The 24,113-nt window shown below is 38.0% G+C and overlaps 1 protein-coding gene across 4 annotated transcripts in view; it reads right to left on the bottom strand.

Annotated features, from left to right (window-relative positions):
- Positions 1–24,113, bottom strand: part of LOC137265589 (uncharacterized) — a 45,109-nt gene that overhangs the window by 20,212 nt on the left and 784 nt on the right. For all 4 annotated transcript variants that reach the window (XM_067801014.1, XM_067801015.1, XM_067801012.1 and 1 more), the window contains exons 2-3: positions 20,257–21,259; positions 19,564–19,842 (exon numbers count right to left, since the gene is read on the bottom strand). In XM_067801014.1, the coding sequence (XP_067657115.1) occupies positions 19,564–19,842; positions 20,257–21,208 (1,231 nt within the window). In that variant the 5' untranslated portion in view covers positions 21,209–21,259. The remainder of the gene's footprint in view (positions 1–19,563; positions 19,843–20,256; positions 21,260–24,113) is intronic.

Genomic DNA, 24,113 nt, shown 5'->3' with positions numbered 1-24,113 from the left:
GTCGACAAATATGGAAGCCTTGATACAGACGACTGAGCAGAAACTTTATCTGTTGAGTGCTCGTGTCCTCAGATCCCAACTTGGAGAATATCACATCATAATACACAACCAATTTCAATGTGCCTCCTAGCTGCTAACATAGCAAGAGCTATCCCAGTGCACACTGCTGACCTGCACCTTGACCAAGTACAGGTGTAATTCATGCTGTCCTCCTTTGTGTTCATGCAATCCACATTGAGCATATGACTGTACAGTGAAAAAGAGACAGGTTGACAACAGACAAACATGGATATTTCACAGTTACCCAAACTGATCTCAACACATGACGAACACACATAATATATATTTAAATGCTTGTACACATCTGGATTTACAATGACCCATAATGCCCCTAGTAATAAACCTTCAAAGTAAAATATATTTCCTTAAATATGGAAGTCAGTCTAATTTATCTCACAGCAGCCTATTTCACTAATTTTTGTTCAAACATGGCTATGTGATGCAGGTGTCAAAATGACAATGCAAACGTCAATTCACATAGCACAAATGTTTTCCTACAAGTATTAAGAAATTCTATCACAAGGGCAGATGGCAGTGTGGGTTGATTATCTGATGAACCTCATTAACACCAATATGAAACAAACAACAATTGCGAGTTTGTTACTTTTCATAGGTTAAATAAAAGCAAAATCATTGCCCATCTCAAAACAAATGAAGTCTCTCTCTCTCTTTCTCTCTCTCTCTCTCTCTCTCATATAACATGATTACAGGCTATTATTTTGAGAAACACACAGAACTGCTTTCTTCCGACAGGTGCTCCTGATTGGTATCATGAAATAACAAATCAAAACCCCTAAAAAATCTCAAAACTATTTGTATATCAAGATTTATTCATAAAAAAACAGGTGTGTGCCAAACTTTATGAAGAACTATTGAAAGTATTGCTCCAGTAACCAGCGAACTGGCAAAAACAATGCAGGAAATAGCTCAGTTTCATTGTGATGCAAAACAAGCACAATGAGAAGCTGGCTCATGTTCATTCAAACATCTATCAATTCCAATGGACAAGGTGGCCTGAACTGCAGAACAATGTATAGTTTCTACCTCTCTGAGTTTAGATTTACGCCAGTTCTAGCAATATTCTCGCAATATCACATCAGGGGACACCAGAAAGGGTTTCGTACCTTGCACCAATGTCAGGAATCAAACCCAGGCCTTCAGCAAGCCCTTTCAGCTATAGGCTACCCCACTGCCCCTACCGTCATTTGAAAACATGAAAGATGTCTTTCGAAAGTCACAAAAAACAAATGAATTTGTTTAATTGATTTTCAACTTTGGAACAACAGTGTTTGCTAAAATGGGAAGTACTGACATCGGTTCAACAAACTTGATGTTTTCATACAGTTGGCCACCTATTTGTGATGGAGATAGTTCTGTTTGAATGTTGCTTTGAAGAATATATCAGGTACATCACAGCATGGCACCTTCTTGTCAGAAGAGAGCTAAACTGATATAAGTCATTGTCACTTACCACTGTGGTTAACCTATCACACTGTCAGAAATTTAAAAAAAAGGGTTTTATTTAATGGTTTTTTTTCATTTATCTCTTAAGTTCATGTAGTTGATCTGCAAAAGTGTGAAATCTCTGTTAAAATATATTCGGCCTAACTACAGATCCAGTGGTAAGGAGATAGGAAACATGATAAAAAGACTTTACTGAGCAGAGATTAGAGCAGAAATGAGCAAGGCAGATTTTTTCAAAGTCCAAAGCGAATTATTTGGACCATGGCTTTGTGCTAATTAGTGTGTGATGATATTGTATTACAAAGGGCACTTTCTAAATGCCCACTTAGAAATTAGACTTAGCTTCATTATAAACAATAGCTGACGTATGGCTCCACTCTGTAAATAATCAAGTTTGGACCAGACAATCTCATCATCACCATCATCAATGACTGATACACAAAAACATTTTGCATTCTTCATATTATTGCTTCAGCGAAATTCCATGATCAGCATATTTGTAAGGATGGCACTGTCTGGTGTGTTGCTTGTAGGCTTCCAAAGATGTGAAGGTGAGCCAGCACCTACTACAGTCTAAAACAGCCTCACTGCCATGACTGTCAATGTGTTTGTTGAGCTGGATCTCCATCCAAAATGTCTCGTTGCAGTTCCGAAAAGGTCACGGCAGCGACTTCTTCGGATGCTTCACAACTTGGTGTGCTTCAAGCTCCTCAGCCGTCTTGTAATAGAGAGTACACTTCCGACAAACATATTCATGGTTGTGACTTTTCATATGTCGCTTAATTGTTTGTGGAGTGGAGTATTTACGATGGCACGTTGGACATTCATATTGTGGATGGATAAATTTTGACTTTGAAACAGTTTTAAATGATGTGGGGTTGAAACTGGAGGGTAAAAACATTCCTGAGTTCGAGCCCATGTCCATGTTCCACATGCTTGCTGCAGACACATTAGGTTCCATATTTGGTACACATGATTCGATATTTGGGAATGTGGTTTCCATGGTTTCTGTGCACAGGTTTCTCATCTCCATGGATACCTTGGTTTCCATGCTGTCGATGCTTGGTTCCAAGAAGTCTGAACACAAACAAATCACATAGTAAATGTCCAAGGGCAGAAAGGTTCGAGCTGTGTATTCTACATAGTCAATGTACCTCAAACAGCTGTTGATCTACTGGTCAAACCAACCGTCATTACTCCATACATCATCAACAACACACTTGCCAAACTCCCTTTATGGGTTCGTCATAACCAGATCCGACCTTTATCCATTTGATCTGTTTTTGCATGCTGTCCATAATTATTTGATTGTTAACATACACACGTTTGCCACCAGTTTATCTAAAAATAATCATAACTTCACCAGAAGAACACAATGTTCTGACTACATACAAGGGAATCAACTCAGAGATGGAAACCTTAATGGACGCTTTTGATTCACGAATGAGGAACAAAAGCATAACTGTGAGACAAAAAGCGTAAAGTGAACTGTACCATGAGTTTAAACCCCTCCACATTTTTGTCATGTGACACCAACCAAATGTTTTTCAGAAAATCAAGGTATTTTGTAATGGTATACATGCAGTAAGATCCTGTCTGCATCTGCAAATATTATTTTAATAAAAAGGCTTTTGAGTATGTTTAACGAAAAAACAACCAATCAGAGACCTTGTATCATGAAATAATGGATATTGCAATACTGTGATTTGATAGCATGGCTTTCATTGATCAGTGTAGTCTCACTTAAGAATGATTCATGTCATTGGTTCAGAAACAGTTTGCTCTCCGTGATATATAAAAAGGACGAAAGCTGTAAGTTGTATGGAGGACAAGCATATCATCACATTATGCTGAGCATCGCAGCTCACAAAACAACACAAGTTCTTATTGCTAAACTCTCTTCATGCACATGGCCCCACTGTGACTAGGGATATAACATTGTCAAGGACTTATCCTCCAATCTCATCTGGTAAATATGACAAATAAACAACCTTGAAACAAGTCTCCAATTCACAGCAGGGACTGTAAACGATTAAAACAAACATCACTTAGAAGAAAGCATTTGGTTTGTTAAATTGTATGTGGACTTTCTCATGGAAGATGAGAAGAAGGGACTCTTCCTTACACAGAAGAGAGACTATGGTCTTATGCTGCTTTTATGTAACATTACAGAAATCTCATGTTTGAGGAAACCAGAAATATGCTTCACTTATACTACCCATGTGCTTCCTTTAATTCTGACTTTGGTATCGTGTGACTACAGCATCTGGCCGTAGTAAAACAATTATTTTCTCTAATGCTACACTTGGCAATATCCCAGGAAAACAACATCAGCTTGCATTGTAACAGCATCAGAACCAGAAAATCTTATCACGATATTGTGAGTACGATCTATTGGGATACAAGCATGTCCTATCAACAAGGGCAGAGATTCAGCATCCAATCCACGAATCACCAACAGCAACCACCAAATCTGCTAGGGACTTGTTCTAACCAAATTCTTCATCAAAATAAATACTGCAGGTATTCACAAACACATAAATAAAAGGCAATAGTTTCATCTCTTTAGATAGTTCTGTACATCTGAATCAATATCCTAACATATACATACAGTTAAACATAATACTATCATTCATTCACTGTTATATTCACATGTGAAGACAAGACACTAATGCTACACTGATGTGGAATCACATTCCACTTGATGCATGACAAGATATAGCATAGACATGTGTTTATTTACAAAGGTTAGCCCACCTTGAAACACCACTGTGACATGATTCTGTATTCAATGTGTGTATGTAACAGTAGGAAACACTATCAAATTGACATTCCACTTAGTTGGTCTAAATTCCATTATTCATTTTATCAATCAAAACATCTTTTCTACTTTTTATGACTCCACTGACATGAATAAACAGCAACAACCATAAAACATGCATTGTTATAACTTTTGTCCCCTTCTGTTCTTCCTTTAAAGTAACTATGGTAACATTCAACTTTTCAATAACTGCCTTAATTGATTGTATTCGCATCCAGTCACTGAAAACCTTAAGTACAAGGCCTCAATAAAGCATGTATGCATACATAAACACCTTAGACAATAGTGGCAATTGTTCATGTTTTCAGAATGTCCACTGACCAAAATAAGAACCATTGTAAAAATTTAAATATATACTGAGGTTAAAAATATTACTTTAAAGTGTTTCAGTTAAAGTAAATAGTGAAAACTATGAACAGTGAAAATCCATGAAAAGATTACACCCTCTGATCCACAGACACAAATTACTCTATTCATATCCTACTTTTGTTTGAACTGGCATCCGAGAACCATGAAAACAATGTCAGGTGACCTTGCGATTCATCATTTCAGACATCTTCAACAAGAACACCTCCATTCTAATACAATGTGTAAAACAAGAGCATGTGACATGTTCATGTGATCCAAACAAAACAATCGGCTGCAACCTGTGCATCATTGCAGCCCCTGACTAAATCGCTTAACAATGCATCCCTTGTCGCGATGATACTTCAGAGAAGATCTCCATTTAAACAGACGTCCACACATATGACAGCTGTACATCCTTGCTGAAGTCTCTTCCTTCACCTCAACCATTTCTGTTGGAGCAGACGTCCTTGGTAGACATTTTTGTTGGTGTTCTTGTAGACCGATTTTATACTGAAACACAGCTCCACAGTTTTCACACCTCTCTGAAGGTGTCACACTGTGCGTGGAAAGATGGTTGCGATAGTTCCACAGATTTGTAAAGCCTTTTCCACAAACTTTACACTTGTACTGAAACTTTCCAAGATGCTTTGAGTCAATATGAAGTTTCAGGCCCAGTTGGGACCTGAATGATTTGTTGCAGAATCGACACAGGAGCAGTACCTTAGGCGAGTTTTCAGAGTCTTCAGTGGACATGACCATGATGGTGTTGTGAGGATCCTCTGAGCAGTCCGCCTCACTGCAAGGGTCCCTCTCTTCTGTGTCTGGCAACAAACACTTAAAGTCTTGGATAACTGAATCTGGGTGCTGCCCTCTACTGGAAGAACTAGAAGAATCTCTTTCATTCTCTTTGGATTCAAAAATGCTTATTGCCTCTAGCATCCCTGGATTTCCTGGCATATTTTCGGACATGATCATCACATCTTGTTCCTTGGGACTCTGGAGATGTGTCACTGGGAGGACCATGGGCTGGAACCGATTAACATTGTCCATTCCACATGTACTGGGCCATGGATGACTGGGTTTAGATGGAATGGAGGCTTTTTTCATATGCCATGTTCGTAAATGACGCTTAAGAGCTCCTACAAAGGATGTGGTGTATGAACACAAGTTGCACCTAAGCAGATTGGGGTTGCTCTCATGGCTCACACCACCTGGCTGTTGCACCATTTCCAGGGCATCTGCAAACAAAGAAAATCACAAAGTCAAACAGTTACAGAGAAAGACAGTCAAGGAACTCAAACTAAGAAGAGAGGAAACAAGACGGCACTTATTTTTTAATGAATTTCTTCTCATAGTGCTCCAGTTTGAGTTCCTGAACAAAAAAAAATTCAAAGACTCAAAAGTCAGACTGAAACTCAGGAAAGAGCACACATGTCCTCCTTTGCTTTGTTTTCATATTTCAATTAAGATTTATCGATTAATATGAAGAGTAAACATGTTCTTAGGAGGAACTATCCATGGAAAGCAGATATGAAAATGTAACCTGAGCTGAGATTTGTAAAAGTTTCTGTGAAAATAGCTGAGCCAGTGACCTTGAAGTGTAAACAGTAATAGGTCTAGTAGTAGAATGGAAGAAGCAATTTCTTGACCATTACATAGAAAAGAACAATACAGAGAAGGATTAGGGAGGTCAGAAAATCAAGCTGGAGCACTGCGTTACCATGGTTACGGGGTGGTGATATGTTGTAAGAAAGCAAAGATGGGAATGTTGCTCTCACCTTGTGTCCAATCAGCCGACAGCTACACAAACATCAATCCCGTCACCAACAAGAGAACACCGCCTACACGGTCCACACACACACCATGACACACAGCCAGACTCCCATGAGTCCAGTCAGCTTAAAAACAGTGGACAGTCAGAACAATAATTTGTAGTTTCTCTAACTGGTTTTCAAGTTTCTTGTCAGTTATTATGAGAGACTGAAACTATTTCAACCTGTTTATATTTCACATAAACTCTACATTAACTTACAAATTTACTTCAAATGAGGCAATTCAAGAAGAAAAAACTACTGCAACAATATTTAATCACAATAAATTATCGTTGTTTCCCCCTCTATTGTCATCCCTGGTTTCTAGCAATAACAGGTAGTAGGTGAACAATTATTGTTTCTTAGTTGCAGCTATAGCTTGGCATGACAGGAGGTTGACACAAGTCCATGGTGAGGGAGGTCAACGACCTTTACCACTTTGACGAAACTCAGGAATATGGCCGACACACCAAGGACTAAAATCAGTTAAGTCTACGATCAGCAGACCTGGGTGATCTCTGTTGACCAAGTTTCAAATATTTTCAACGATCTTTTATTCTTAGGGATGCTAAGAAACCAGCAACCTGCTGAGCATCTACATAGAAACACATTACGTAGAACATATGCATAAACATATGGATGCATGTGCAAGATTTTAAATTTTTTTCACCCACTCTGGTTGGATGCAAATTTGGATGCAATGCTGGATGCAAAGTTGGATGCAAAGTTGGATGCAATGTTGGATGCAATGCTGGATGAAATTTGCACAAAAGAGTGGGAGTGTGACATATTTTTCTCATTTGTTACCATTGTTACTCCACTTTGAAAAAATGTTGTAAAAGGCAGTGATGAATCTGAAATATGGCACAAGATAAAAAAAACCCAAACATATGATGATGTTTACCACCTTCAACTTTTATTATGCTACTTGAACATCTTCCTTAGTACACACAAAATCAATGTAACAACATGCTCGTATCAACATACTGCATCACTAACGTCATAAGCTGTTCTAAACAAACAGCATTCCGCAGCTATAAACTGTAAGATATGTCAAACATCAGGACACAACTCAGTGAGGATATCACATCCACAGTTTTTTATATATGGCGTGTGTATGTAAAAGGGCCCCTGTCAAAGCTGTATGTTGAAAGTATATAGGGATTCTATTTGATGAGTTTGATGTCTAGCACCACACTCGACATTAATCCAGCAATATGACAACATCCAGATACAGTGGAATCCCTCAAAACCAGCATCCCGCCAATCTGGCATGCTCTCAATATCGGCACTAGAATTTGGTATCAAGCAGAAGCTAGTTAATTTATGACAATTTGGTCACCCTCTAATCTGGTGTCAGCCTAATCATTCCTTTGCCATACTAAAGACCGTCTAACAGACTGTTTATGCAGTTATGCATCCGCTATCTTGGATCTCCTGTTCATTGGCTGAACATGTACTAACAACACAGTAGATTACAGTAAGTACAGTAGTGAAGCATAAGCAGGTGAGGTAAACTGGTGAGGGGCAGGCGTCACTTGGTAAATTAATTTTATTGGTGTTCCCCAATTTCTCAGATGATCACCGTGTCAAGATGGCTTTGAAGATAAGCAGAATGTGTATCAACAACACAGAGGATTACGATTAAATCCGGCGGAGTATGGTTAAGGATTATGGTATCACTCTCACTAACGTCAAGGTGTAGTTCTTGCCAGTCAATACAACATCTGTGTTCCAACCACTCAATCTTGGCATTATCCATGCCTTTAAAGCCCGATATCGATGTTACCTGCTGAAGTCCCTTGTGTCTCGCATCAAAGGGTGTTCAACTACATATGGACGGTGTTAGATGCAGTACACCGGTTTCTAAAGGCAAGCAGGAAACCACATTCATGTGAATTGTGTTGTATTTTTTTAATGTTTTCTCTTTTGATGAATAAAGAACATGATGACTATCAACAAGTTGTTCAGTTGTATTTTACCGCACATGGAAAATCATTCTCAGGGTGAAACGGCTAAACCACAATGCTCGCTATACCGGCATATTTTGTTGGTCCAAATGCATGCTGGTTTAGAGGGCTTCCAATGTAGTTAACAACACTAGCTATACCTAAAATATATTAGAAGGTGCCAGGATTTTTTCTGAAACAGGAACTGAATAAATTAAAATATTAAAATATATTAACTTCAAACAAAATGAAGACAAAAAGATTTTTAGAATCCAATGAAGAGTAATTTCATAATTAGTCCCTCTTTCCAAGGATGGCAACAGTGATTTGAGATGAAAATCACCTGGGGTATGGGACACCAGCTGGGTCAAGGATTGATTGACTTGCATTTAATCTGCAGATTCATGGAAAATTGCCATACCTGTCTTTCAAGGAAACACAATTCAAATCATGCCAAGATCTCTCATAGTGGTGGGTATCGAACTGAAAGCAAAATCATCTAAATATGTTCTTGGCAAGTGACTTCAAGAAAGTGACTTGTCCTGACTAATTTTCCACTAGCCCTGATTTTATGACACAATGCATTACTGGACTATTTATCAAAGAGTGATAATTTCACTCTCCACTAGCTCTACTTTATTATTAGTGCTAACTTTAATAACTTCATTATGAGCAGGTAACAAATGAAATCCCAGATTATTTGCAGTTTGAAACCATAAGTGGAAATTAGCAGACCACTGACAAGTAAGATATCATTATTTGATTGCCCGAAATGAAAACTGACTTGTCCTGGGCGTCAGGCAATGGGATTTTTTAACCCCTGTGTTCAAAGACCAAAGGGAGGTAATTTTGAGCATCTGGGACTCTTTTCTTGAGACACTTTCCTTGGCACACAAATGAGTATCTATATAAATCATATGCTGTATCGTTGGTAATTCTGAAAAAAAAACATCAGCTTATTCCTTTACATGATTGATAGTACACAGGGGAACACTTGCACTATTAACTACACAAACCTACACAATCGTCAGTGGCATTCAGTCACTTCCAACTGCAGCCCACTTAACCTAAGTGACAACAAATGCTGTCTTTTGGACTGGGAACATCAAGTAGTGAGTGAGTGAGTTTAGTTTTACGCCGCCTTTTAGCAATATTCCAGCAATATCACGGCAGGGGGACACCAGCAAATGGGCTTCACGGAACATCAAGTAAATAACATGATAAGCACATACTAAAACAGAAAATATTTGGCACAGCAAAAACAGAAGCTTGTAAAAATGCAGCAATGGTATAAAGGTGGGATACAGCCATTGTAACAATGAAACAACTTAAGTACATTTGGATCAGTCTCGTCCTACTTCATCACTCTTAAAATACACATCAAACACAACAATAACCTCTAAGACAAACAAACATCCCAGTATACTAAAGTCCTGCTGACAAACATTCTTATGGGAGCAATTCAAAAGTTTGATGTAGAATTAAAACATAAATCCCCTAAGTTTTGAGACATACCCCATTTGCCCTGTAAACATGGTAAAACTTATTTGTGGATACTATTTGTGAAAATTTTGTGAATAGTTTGTCGAGATAAAAACATAAGAACAATATCATTATCAATTCAAAATGAAGCAACATATATTAAATTTAAATTATACAGAAAGATTTTGGACACGGGCACAAAATCCAAACCACTGACTTTCTTTTCATTTCCATAACACAAGACAGTGAAAGGCAGTACTTACTGATCCCTGAATAGGTGATTTTCTTGGACGGAAAAGGACAAGGTATGATAGAGGCCCTTATTGGCCCACAACATGTCATGATTCTTAAAATTTTACAACACGATAATTTTAGCATGAAAGGAGCTAAATTAATTGTTGAAGTTACCTCCAATTGCATTTTTATGTTTCTAGTGTTGTTAGTTTTCCTCTTTGAAGACCTCAAAGTTAACATATTTTACAACATCTTCTAGAAACCTACATTTTTCTGATTTTCAGAGTGATAGAAAAGTGGGAGCAAAAGCGTGACCCATCCCAATTTTTTCACCACATATGAAGCGAGTAAATTAGAATGTACACCTAAAAAATTGTGGTGGGTCACGCTTTTGCTCACATCAAAATCTTTAAAAAAGTACATTTTTTTGGTTTATGAAATTGCCCCATACAACATCTCAAAAAATAAACATTGACATAAACTAACATCTTTAAAAACAATCCATCACATTTACACATCTGTACCATGATACATTATATTTTGAATGGTTTTGTGCTCTAAAATGCACATATCAAACATCGTTATTAAAATTTTCAATATCATATTAGGCACACAACAAGGCAGATTTATGAGAGGTAAACATTGGTGTTTGGTTGATGTTCTCTGCTAGAAAAGTAAGACGATGTCTGAAGAGTTTCAAAATATGATCAAGCAGTACTGTAAAGGTGAAAATCTTTGTTATTATGTACAAATTTGATCATAGTTTTTCTATCATCTGTATTTCAGACATCTTTGAGTCACCTGTCACTGTCAAAATAACACTGTCATTCAACAGGATTGCCATGTATACATATAAACATATGCATTTTCCAAGAACATATGTACCTTGATGTTTCCAATGACATATTAGATTTCATTTAACCAAAATGACTACACTTAACTGTATGAAAAGGATGTTTTAGCTAGAATAAGAACATTGTATCAAGGTCTAGCAGGTGATGAACACAAGCAGACGTCAAGTCATACATAGTTGTGAAGTGTAATATATAAGCTTAAATTCACACAGGGAGGCAAAGGAATATGTAGCCTAATGGTTGCAATAGTGGACTGTTGGTTTCTTTTGTTATCAGACATGCAGGTTCAAATCCATGTAACTTTTTTTCTTTTTTTCAAAGTTTGTTTATCAAGCCTACATTGTTTAACTAAACTGTTTCACATCAAATCCAAATATTGTAATTGTTTTTCTTAAGTTTGGTAATCTATGAACATCATGTAAATCTTTCCTTAAGACACTGACCATTCACCTTTTCAAGTCGGTCTAGTGGCCCAAATATTTTGTTTCCAATATTTTAAATTCATATTTTATACATTTTGATCTACTTTAGGTTTATACACTTTTAAATACTGCAGTTCTTGAGAGTGAATCAGATACTGAGATTGATGACTGTGTGAATGAAGAGTAATAATGTATGTTTTACATCTTTAAAGTGGATAAGTTGTGAATAATTACTCTGTGAAGTGTTTTGAATACTGACTTTAACATGTGCATGGTGTTAATATGAACCTGCACTGACAATGAAATTTCCCACGAAATGGGCCCCTTTGAGGTCAAGACCTGTGATTTCTAGTGCAAAATGGTTGGCTATTGTAATAACATATGATGATTGAGATGGTAACTGTATATTTGCTCAAACTGGTGGTAAATACTGACTCCACTTACTTGTTAGAATGAAGCTGTGCCCAAAATGTAGCTTCACCCAAAACAGGCCCCTGTGATTCTTAGTGCAACATGATTGTTATCATGCTTACATGTTGTAAAATTGACCCATGGATTACATTTGCAAAGATTGCTGTGAATAATGACTGAGTTTTGGGAACACATTTGGCAAGTAATTGAATTAACAATGTTTTGCAACCCTAATTGGGCCCCTTGAAGTTAAAACATTATTACTGACATTGACAAGTTTTTCAGCATGACTACCTATCGTAAAACTGCTGTAATATGTTTGTAAATAAAATAACAGTTGTAAATAAGCCATTATGGCACAATGATATTTCAGACTTGTTATTTTTCTTGGGAACTGATAAAACCCATTTTGGGCCCCTCTGCAGAAAAATTACACCTCAGAACATATAAAATATAGCATTTTTATGCAAAGCTAACTTGTCTCTAAACAAATAACGTGTTTTCAGCCAATTTTGTTAGTGGGCCAAAAACCACCCTTATCATACCTTGTCCTTTGTCAATCCTTACTTCAACATGAGGACATTTATCAAAAAAACGTTTGAAATGCTCCCCTCATCAAACTAATATGAGCTCTTAACAAACTTAAAAAGTATTTTCCATTGTTTACATGAAAATATCTTAACAAAGAATATCACAAAGACGAATGATGGACGTTGCTTCTATAACAAACATGACAAATACATGAGAACAATGAAAGGAATACAAAAAATACCTAAGTACATGAATATATGAGGTGTAAGGACCATAAGGATGTTATTGCTTTCTCCATTGCATACCAATGACTGACAATATTTAAGTTAAGCTGATTGCTTCTTGGGCTTGACACAGGGAAACAGATTCACTACCGAGCATACATTGCTTAATATTGATTACATAAACCTATGCATGGAAGAAAGTCACACAGGCCACAGAACCTAAACAGAATGCTGAATATACGTCAAGAATCACTTGGCAAGTCTAGATTGTGCCAATCTCTGAAAATATACATCGCCTGATTTCATTTGAATACATTTGAAATAGATAACTACAGTAGCTGGCCATAAGTGAGTCATTTCTACTGAAATTCTCATATACCTGTATAAGCTCTTGCAAGAATAATTTTCATAAATTTAGTTTTGGTTAAATGGTTTTCAATACTTAACTTACTTAACTGCAAGTATTCAAAAAACATATATTAGACATACTAATTAGGTTAAACATAGCTATCGAATGGATAGATTAAAAAGTTGAACTTTCGGCCTGTAATCATGTGTCATTCGATAACTAATCAACAGAAAGATGAAAGCAAATTATGTACACGTAGGTGAAGATTTTCAAGGAGATTGAAAAATGTCAAAATAAACTTACTTCTACTCAGTTTATGAAAAATATTCTTGCAGCAGTTAATTTACATGTAAGTCTATAGAAATTTCACTAATAATGGCTCACCTATAGCCAGCTACTGTATATTTCTGGGGGCGAAACGTTACACAAAATCTTAAGGAAGCACAAAGCCACAATCTAAAAGCTTTCCCCTTTAAAGTAAAGGGGAGTGAGTGATTATATTTTTGACCACCTTGTTTAACTTCAGAGTCATCAAACCATATCTAAAACTGTTCATAGTTTCTTCTAGGTCATCCTGCCTGATAACCAGCTTAACAATGGAGGTTCTTTAAAAACTAGCGACACCTGCCTCAGTGCCCCAAGCAAATTAATTAGAAAAAGGATCACCATTGAAGTCTACAATTGTTGGGCAAGTCAAAGAAAGAAATACAGTTGAACCCCGTTTATCCAGACATTTTGGTTTCACTCGAAAATCATCCAGATAGCGAGAAGTCCGGTGAACTGGATCAAACAAGCAAAATGTGAAAATTAAGTAAAAGAAAAAAAAATTTCATGTACGTAAATCAACAGTCTATTGTAATAACAGTGAATCATCATAACATATAAGTGTACCGATAATACATGCAAGGCGGAACGCAGGTTACCATTTGTCAGGTTGTGTCGGACGTAATCATGTAGCATGTGGAGCTTCAGAGGGTAAGTTACATAAAAAACTTAAATCGATGACAAAAAGTTTCTACTTTGCCAACTGCATATTCCTTTTTTTCAATTTTAAATGCCCTAAAAACATATGTCATCGTGTCGAACTTGCGCTGTCTGCAGAAAGTAAACTTCCGGATGGGATCACATGACTTAGATCATGAGGTAGGCTATTTTTAACTTACATTGCGACAGATAGCAGGGGTCGACTTATAAGCGTTATATACAGTACAATAATAGTGTACTTTACCTTATTAACGTGTGTTCCTGCTTAACGTGTGTTTTTGTTACTGATCAGATGTTCTCACACGCGCCAAATCCTAACGAACAACCTGAGACACGTGTCACCAGTGTTTTGATGGCTAATTACTCAACTCACACTAAATGCCTTCTGATTGACTCAGAATGAAATCACAGTCGTGCTGTAAACAGTATTGACGTGACACATACCCATGCACGTTGCACAGATCTCTCTGTCCAGATAACTGGATCATTTTTCAATGGAAATCTATGGGAATGGTTTGAAAATTTACTGTCCGGGTCCGGAAACGCGGGGTCCGGGTAAGCAAGTACAATTATTGAACGTTAAATTTGGTTTCTCATAAAAATCGTCCGGAAGGCGGGGTTTCCGGATATGTGGGGTCCGAGTAAACGGGGTCCAACTGTAATACATTGTTCTACCATACCTTGGGATTTCTTTATCATTTTCTTTTGCTGTAAATACAGAATTTAAAAAATGTTAGCTTTATTTCTGGGAATTAAATGTCATAATGTAAAATCACATTATTGCTGGAAACCATGTTTATAGCAATCTGAAGTTTCATGAAGGATTTCTTCACCAAAGTAGAAAGGCTTGAGAAAATTGTAGAGACTTGGTAAAAATTTTAAGATTGTCAGCTGACTTGAAACATCACTGATGACCTAAGAATGAGGACAACTTATCAAATCTAGCATTCTCTCACCACATGCCTCACACTTTCCTGAAGCCTAAACACAAAATTCCAGACAGTCTGACCAAAATATCCATCCAATCACCTCAAGTCTGACCAAACAATCCACAAAGTAGCCTCAGGCCCAACCACCCAATACACAATTTCCTCAAGCCTTGCAACCTCATCTACAGTCTGGTCAAGCCTGACCAGTCAATACACACAGTAGCCTCAAGCCTGACCATCCAATACACAACCTCAAGGATGACCATAAAAAATTCAGTCTCCCCAAGCCAAATCAACACCTTCTCCAGTCTGACCATCCAATCCACTCAGTTTCCTGTTGTGACCTGTTCTAACACAGAATCCCCAAAGGACGATTACATATAACACATGCTGTGGTGAACACACCTGTTCCCTGGCTGAACACTTAAGGCACTATATTAACACAGGTAAGTTGATTATTGCAAGATATCACTAGGTGGTACCATTGTCAACATTCAATAATACTGTACAGACATGAACATAAACCTGATATATCCACACAACGATAAATCAACAGTGTTAGTCACATGTTCTTATGAATAAATAGATATCTATGTGTCATAAATAGCATTGCAACTGCTGCGCAAACAAATCATAAATAGTTCTCACGATGTGTACAAAAATGGATTTCAAATACATCATGTCAATATTGTGTCTTCAATACACATACTTTAGCTCATCTGATAAAAGATGCTTGGATAAAAGCAAAATGTTTTGATTTTGTGCAACAAAAATAGAAAATATATAAATACATATGATACTTTATTTAAACATTCTCGCGTCTTTTTTAGTTTAATTATATTCTTCATATATACCTCTATACCGATCAAATCTTGGTCTCATATTAAAGTGGGATACCTAATTGTCAAAAAGTTGAAAAATTAATACATATATATGGAAACATGTCCAAAGAAATGGAACAAACTGTTACATTACCCTAATTTCTCGTCATCATCTGTTCCCTCCTTGGCGTCATCATTTGCCTTTTATCAATCTTGTAAATCCAATATCCCCAACTTTTTAATGGTATAAAATAATGCCTCTAAAATTCAACATTATTCTGGTTTGTACACTATTCCCTTTGCAACAAAAAACAATTTATATTTGATTGTTGTAATTAAAGCTGCAATACTTAACAGTTTTCCAACAACACCTTAGCATCTTGGAACTAATAAAGTCACGAGGAGACCATTCACTGAGTGACATGTGCATCAATCCACACAAATGAGATACAGTCTTATGCAACAAACCCAATTGCCAAGCCTAATCACCTAATCTACTTAAATGTTGACCAGGGGCCCGTTTCACAAAACTCTCATGAACCTAAGATCTCGTAACTTTCCTTGTAGCAACTGCCCCTCCTATACTGTATTATAGGAGGTACGAATGCTACGATAAAAGTTGCGAGATCTTAGGCTTACGAGAGTTCTGTGAAATGGAGCCCAGCTTAGATTGTTTTGATCTACATATTACCCAGAATGCCTGCTGGTCCATAAATGCATGTGAAAACAAGGGGACATGTACTGAGAGGCACAATACTGTGACAGCAGTCGCATAGTAACAGCTGCACTTACTGTAACTGGTCTAGCCATTAACAATTTCCCCAAGGTCCTCTTCTAACATCACCTCAGCTTCTATTGTAAGCCTATGCGGAAGGAAAATTATGATAAGGAAACACTTTAAGGGACAGGCCCTGATCAACTGTTGAATTGTGGTGTTCCAGTTTCTCATACTATGTGTAAAATCAGACACTTGAAACATACACTATGTTTCTATTCAGATTCCTCTACAAATTCACATCACATCCACCAAGCTGCTTAAAGGATGAATGAAGAAACACATCAGATTTCCTCCATTCTTCTGCGTTACGCAACTGTGCATCTGATGAGGCACTGTCTGTTTCAGTTTTCACAATTGCCATCAGTTCACGTTCGCGTTTTCGTTGCCTCTCTTTCCGTTTCCGCAACCGATTCTGGATGCGTATTCGTTCCTTCTTCATCAATGCCTGTTCATCGTCTCTTTCCTTCAAAATGGCCCGTTCTTTTTTCACACGTTCCCTTTCCCTCCACATGAAATTCATCCATTTTACTGGATTTTCCTGTTTCAGTTTTTCCCTATAAGCAGAGTACGGACCACGGCCAACTGGATAATTACTTGGGCGCACAAATTCCATGTAATTTTCCAAGGTTCTTCCTGCAATAGAAAGGCAACTTCAGAGAATGTATTCCTGCAGACTAGCAAATAACACACCAAGAAAAAGGAAATAAAATTTGGATAATAAGTCACATAGCAGAAGAAAGGAGTTTGGTTTGAAATTTTGATTGGCGTGAAAATGATCATGCTTACTGCAGGAATACTGAAAGTTCACTGAGGCAAACATTCTCTGAAACTGACTTTCGGATGAGGGAGAAGAGAGTGACAACACCCTGTGTTGATCCTTGCTTCTGCTGTGTAAAACATGCCGTTAAAACAACAGAAACTGTACCTAGATCGTGGACACAAAAACAAACAGTAATGCCTCAACAAGTGGATACACAATGTGTTTGTGAGCAGACATGTAGTAGCAGACATATTTGATTCACCATCAGGGCTTGGACTGCAACGATTCACAAAGGCCTCAAGTCAGTTAAATACTTGATTCATTCATTTTTCATCTGATTCTCCATACAAGTAAAAACCTCACATATCATTAAACTTCTAGGGTTTACTAATTAAGAGTGAAATCCATTCACAACTTGATTATGTTGTTTAACAACTATTCTCATTGGATAATTAGCCTGGGGTCAACCAATCACGAAACTACTCGAGTTGGAATAAAAATTATGTTCTTGCTGTGTGGAAAAAATTCAAACAGGTATTCAAATATCGAATCAAAACAGTGATAATTGTTATTGAAAATCGAAACTAAGGTGTCAGATTTGAGTTTCATAACTTTTAAGCTATTAATTAGCCTTTAGCTCATTTCAACAATCACGTTACATAAAGCAACCACCATGAGAGGATGGTACTTCAATCCAACTTATCTCACAATAAGAAGCCAGAGGCTGTGTCCAGCTATACACACGAGGTGATATACAGTGTGTCATGATATACTTGTTCATGTATCGATACAAACCACCATACCAGATACAATATCATCTATACCTGGTACCAAATGTACACTATTTTAGTATAAGTAAATCAGTAGCTTTATGCCACTTTTACTAATACGCTAGCAATATCACAACCATGGAAACCGGAAATGGGCCTCCCTCATTGTGGGGAATCTATCCCTCATTGTGGGGAATCTATCCCTTGTCTTTGATGTGACGAGTAAATGCTTTAGCATTTTCACATGGACCTCTCTGATCCATGTGACAAGAGTGAGTGGGTGAGTTTAGTTTTATGACGCACTCAGCAATATTCCAGCTATTTGTTGGCAGGCTGTAAATAATTGAGTCTGGACCAGATAATCCAGTCATCAACAGCATGAGTATCAATCTGCTAAAATGGGAACCCATGACGTGTCAACCAAGTCTGCGAGCCTGACCACAGAAACACATTAGTCGCCTCTTATGAAAAAATTAGTCACCTTTTATGGCAAGGACGGGTTACTGAAGGTCTATTTGACCGTGAACCTTCACTGGTCATGTGACAAGACAATCAGGACATTGTTGCAATAAAACATTCTGTGCCTTTGCATGACAGTTAAGTATAGATTTGTCATGACACTTTAGGCAATGGTAGTTGGTGTTTTGTTTGAGGTAGTAATGATATCCCATGTTAACCACAAACCAGCTGGGTTTTTAACAAGACATAATACTACGTTTGGAAAATCAACAAAAACATAAATCATACTCTGTATGACTCGTATCATCAGGTATCGTCGGTTGTGATGGCACAAAATTGGAAGTCATTAAGATTTTGCAGCATTCATGTATATTGTGCACGTGTTGTCAGTACAATTTTTCTGAGATACAACTGCATGGTTTCCACTGACATCTTACATAGTGTAACAGAACGTCATATCAAATACAGATGACTCCAAGGGTGGATGCTGTGTGATGAACAAGATACATTGATGGCCATGTGTATTCATATATCTGTGATATTAACTGAAATTATCAGATATTTGACCCACGAGACTACAGTGAGCACAATCGTAAAACCTCTGTGTTTCAGTAATATAATTATAAAACCAGGGTTGCAGTAACAAAACCATACAATGGCCTTCATCTTGCAGCACCACCATCTTACAACCTCATAGGTTGCAGTTGTATGTTTGAACAGCAACCAGTAGATGTCAGCAGGACAATCATACAAGCTTAGTTGACACTCTAGTCAGTACAACTGAACACCACCAAAAGATGGCACGACAATCATGCAGCTTCTTACATACAACTGCAGGACAGTTGTAAAACCATCTTCAGACACCTTGGGACAATGGTTCAATCACCTCCCGCTGTCAGTGCCATTATAATACGACCATGTAGAGGTAGCAGGAAGACATCATTTAACTACCCAGAGGGAGCTGCAGTTATAACATGCTTGTACAGCCTCCCATAGATGTCAGTAAAATAATTGTACCATCACCTACAGGTGGAGACAGTTTCCTCTCCAAAGCATTCAATATGATCATCAGTGCAAGTTTAAGAGGTAAAGATGATCCTACCTCGGCCGGAGTTTCCTGGTTGCGTCCGGCGTCCTCCAAAGACAGCTCCGGGGCTGAGCTGGCCACTGGTGGAAGCGATGGGGGAGGAGCTTGCGGACATTGTGTGGGTGGGTTCATTGAAGTTCTGTGGAAAGACAGGGGATCCGTAGCCTGGCATCGGTAGCCCCGCTGTGTTCTGGTGGATCATGACGGGATAGAGGGACGAGGAGGCTGCTGCCGCCAGGTTTTCGGCCACTATCTGATCTTCCGAGGCTTCGTGTCCCTCTGCCTGAGGGTCGTCTGTAATTGGGGCAAATACAATCATAAGTGAGTGACTTTACTTTTAGAAACACCAGCAATATTGTGACTTGGAAGACCGGAAATGGGCTTCACACATTGTTCCAATATGTTGAATCAAACCCAGGTCTTCGGTGTGACAAGCAAATGCTTTAACCACTAGGCTACCTCACCAACCCAATTCGATCATGAACAATTTTCAAATTAATAACCATCATCCCTCCTTGTTCTTTGCTTCGGATCATATTCAAATTGTGAATCAAACGAGAACCAAAAGAATGGGAGAACACATTTTGAAGCGCCTTGACTGTACGGATACAGGCGTAGTCACAAATACCCACTATTATTAATCTATAGCCATCACTACAACACCTGTGTTGTTGTTTTTTTCTGCAATACACAACATGTCGGACTTACAAGTCTCTTGGTCTGTGTCACGTGTGGTTCGGTTCCAGTCAAGCTGATCAAACAGGCTCTCCTCTTCAATCACTTCCTCTTTCACTCGGCTAAGATCAATACTGTCGGCAAATGACTGCCCCTCAGACTTCTCTGGGGGATCTTTTGTAGAGTTTATGTTTTTGGACGAATCATCTGAAAACTGTCTCTGAGATGCACTTTGGCCATTGCGACCAAAACGAGTCTCGTTTGAAGCAGATAATCGAGTGTGGATTTCACCGTCAATGTCTGTCTGAGCAGGGGTAGCTAAACCCTGCTTTTCAAGTTCATTACTTATCCTCCGAGCAAGCTTGGAGGCAGAAGCACCAAGAGTATATTGCGAACGTAACGTAGTATTGTCATGGTGGTCGCGCCTCTCCCCGTCTCGGATTCGACTAGGTGGGGAGACATCAGGTGAGGGCTTTGAAGAAAGGTCATGCAAATGTCGTTTCCGTCTCGAAACAGATCGTTCTGGATTTTGACAGTGGATGGAAGGGGATGCACCTGGCTCACGATTTGGAACATTTCCTGATACAGAACCTGTTTCCGATCCTGCAGAAAGTGACTGTGAGCTTTCTCGGGATGCAGAACGACCTTGACCTACATCGGTCTGGAATGTGGAAAGGTCGATACCTACATTGTCTTTGGCAGACTGGATTTTGAGGTCAAGTGCATTGCACTGCCGGGCAGTCTTCACTGCTGTCCGCGGAGGTTGGGCATGGAAGCTATTGCTGACAAACATCGCTTGGGACTCGTCGTCATTCTTGCACACTTGTTCATTGACGACATAGTCATATTTCTGTTGGCTGTCAATATTGAGATAGATGTGTCCGATAATCTCAATGTTCTTCTCGAACTCCACATATCCATGACACAACGACTGTAGAGATTTCACAAGGGAAGCGATGAACCGAGTGGTCGTGTCGTCGTTCATTGTTCTCACATCTCTGGTCACTCTGTGCACTTTTGGGTGTCAAAGGTCACACTGAAATTGAGAGAACCAATACTTATTGCTGTAATTCAGAAATATACAAATATCTCATTGAGAGAGTATCCCAAATCCCCACATGCTGCGGATGACATCTCAAAAACAAAGACAAAAACCACCACCATATCACATTCCATTGATTCTTGCTGTTTGTCAGCCTGTTTGTAGTTCACTCACTCCAGGTATGTCAGAGCATATGGCAGTAAATAAGTCTGTATATAATCAAATCCAATCAAGTGATGAACAGCTTCAGCATCAATCTATGCGACTGATATGAGCCTGACCAAATGATTCTGCTAGTTGCCTCTTACAACAGGCATAGGTTGCTGACGATCAGTTCTAACCTGGATCTACATGGGTCTCCTTCGTGGAACTGACAGATGTTTTAAGGGATTAACATTGTGGCATTTAGAGGAACATGTATGTTCTCCTCTTCAACCCTCAGTTTGAAGCTGAATAAATTGAAAATGTATCACCCACAAAAAATATTCAGTTTGGAAGAACACCGTTTTGTTTCATGACACAACACCAGCCTATCCAATTAGTCACTTCACTTGACAAGTATGGGTTGCTAAAAGACCAAATCAATACAGATCTTTCCTTGTTCTTTCTAGCGCCTGTGTGGTTGTGATGTAACGTTCTATGTACATGGATGACACAATGATACAATGTTAAATCAACATTCAATTTTCAACACTGCTGGCCAATAAAGATCACATATACTATATGGGGTGCAAATAAATCACTCATTGGTATCGTTATAAATGAAACCCTGTCATTGAAATTACTCATTTGGATCTTTAATTACCTTAAATCAACCTTTTTGACAACAGTGCACTATTCTCAGCCGTGAATGAAATTTCAACCAATCAGAATGGCACATCTCCGTGACGTAGTAAGAGGTATAGATTGGAGGTCCTATGCAGAATTCATCTATATTTCAAGGGGTAAAATATTTCATTTACAGATTTATACAAACCTGAAATTGTGACAGCTGTTGTGAAAAATTAAAGCTAGATGTTCTCACAATCTACAATCATTTAGTTTTGTCTCCTGCTGTGCCTAGTTTCTGAGTTACAACTTGTTTCATAGACGATTCTGTCAAAATAACTTGGTGTCGCTAGGTTGTAATCTGTGTTCTAAACATAAAGTTTATATATATCATTCAAGGTGTTTCTATAGTCTGCAGAAACTTTAGTTGTTTTGGCTGCATCTGCTGATGCAAATGCCACCCTATGTGCTATGCAATGCACATGAATCAGATACAGGCAGTCAGATGTTTGTAACACCAACCCCTGTCCGGTGGCCTGTCATCACACTGGCTTCATCGGAACCAAACCCAACAATGCGATTTAACTCAATATTCCATCTTGGAAGCACTTCTCTAACTTTCTCTGTTACACATTCTGATGTACTATTGTGTACACTGAAATTTCCAAGAAACAATGTTTCCGCGTTCCCTTGATTTTCTATCCTCAGGAATATAATGAGGTTTTTTTCCACAGTTACATTCACAGTTTCATCCATTCAATTTTTCACTTAATTTCTTTAATTGTACTTGCAACTAGGGCATGTTCCATTTCTTCAATGGACTGTGAATGACTGTACACAACACCTTTAAGTAAACTTGAACAAATATATTGTTCTGCTGAATTTCAATCAATTTTGAGAATTTAACAGTTAGGGATATTTTCGTGCACCATAAAAAGTACAGTGTTCGTTTGTGCTAGTAAACTTTCATTGTTAATTCATTGTGAATTAACCGCAAGTTTTTTAAGAATGAGTTTGGTGTTCTGCTTAAGACTAAACACAAGTCTTTCATATTTAATGGTTAACAAAGTACAAAAAATGGAGCTTATTCGTTCTTTTAAGTAGATCATAGAGACTCATTACTGCTACCCAAAGGATTTGTGATAAATACTGCTGACACTTACAGTTACACTAGTGTTCAAAATATATCAACATACTTAGCATGCTTACTGGCTACCAATTATCGCCGACACTTGGCTGTAGCGCTTGCGCAGACAGCTTTACTTGTACTTCTGTACTGTTTCATATATTGACACATCCAAAAAACGATAGGTTACAAGAATTAAAATTACTTTGAGTATTTTATGTTGTAGACGTTCAAAATATGAATCCCCCTGAAGACGAGACCCAAACACATCGGGTGGCTGTCACGTGACCATTAGTGTGTTGACAAGAAATTTCATAAGTGATGAGAATTGAATGAAAATCATCCTGGCTGTGTTGTGAATCTATAATCTCTGACTTGACAATTCAGTCCACAAAAAGTTCAGATTTTGATGTGTCTGAACATACCCATAATGCCAACAGTCAATCACGTAACTTTGAATTGACCCAAATCTCCATTTCCGTTTTGTGGACATGACAGATACCACGCAGACGATACTGACAAATTTTAACTGTAAATTTCCACCTTTATCTTTACGTTTTCCCCCCAGAAAACAAACATTGCCAAAACTGCAAACAACTACTCAAAATGTCAAGTCTGGTAACTTCAGCCCCGCGGTGACATCTCCATAGTCCCATCAGCTCATATCAGCATCCGTCTACATTCACAATGAAAGCGAGATTTGTTCTTTTAAACTTCTTTTTTCAAAAAAATTCCAATTATGAAACTTCTTCAATATGTCAAGGTTTGAAACACAATAGTTTTATTACCAAGTTTATGTCAAATTAGGTGAATAACATAAAAACTTCAGAAATGGCAATAATTGGTCTTGTTAGTGGCAGGGAAAGCACAATCTACACTACTGCGCTTCCTGTTGACCGTGTTTCGGAGAAACATGAATTCTCATTACCGCGGGACAATGACTTCTTATATATA

This window comes from Haliotis asinina, chromosome 15 (assembly GCF_037392515.1).
Source record: "Haliotis asinina isolate JCU_RB_2024 chromosome 15, JCU_Hal_asi_v2, whole genome shotgun sequence".
NCBI classification, from domain to species: domain Eukaryota; kingdom Metazoa; phylum Mollusca; class Gastropoda; order Lepetellida; family Haliotidae; genus Haliotis; species Haliotis asinina.
This window is presented reverse-complemented; position numbering and strand designations above follow the sequence as displayed.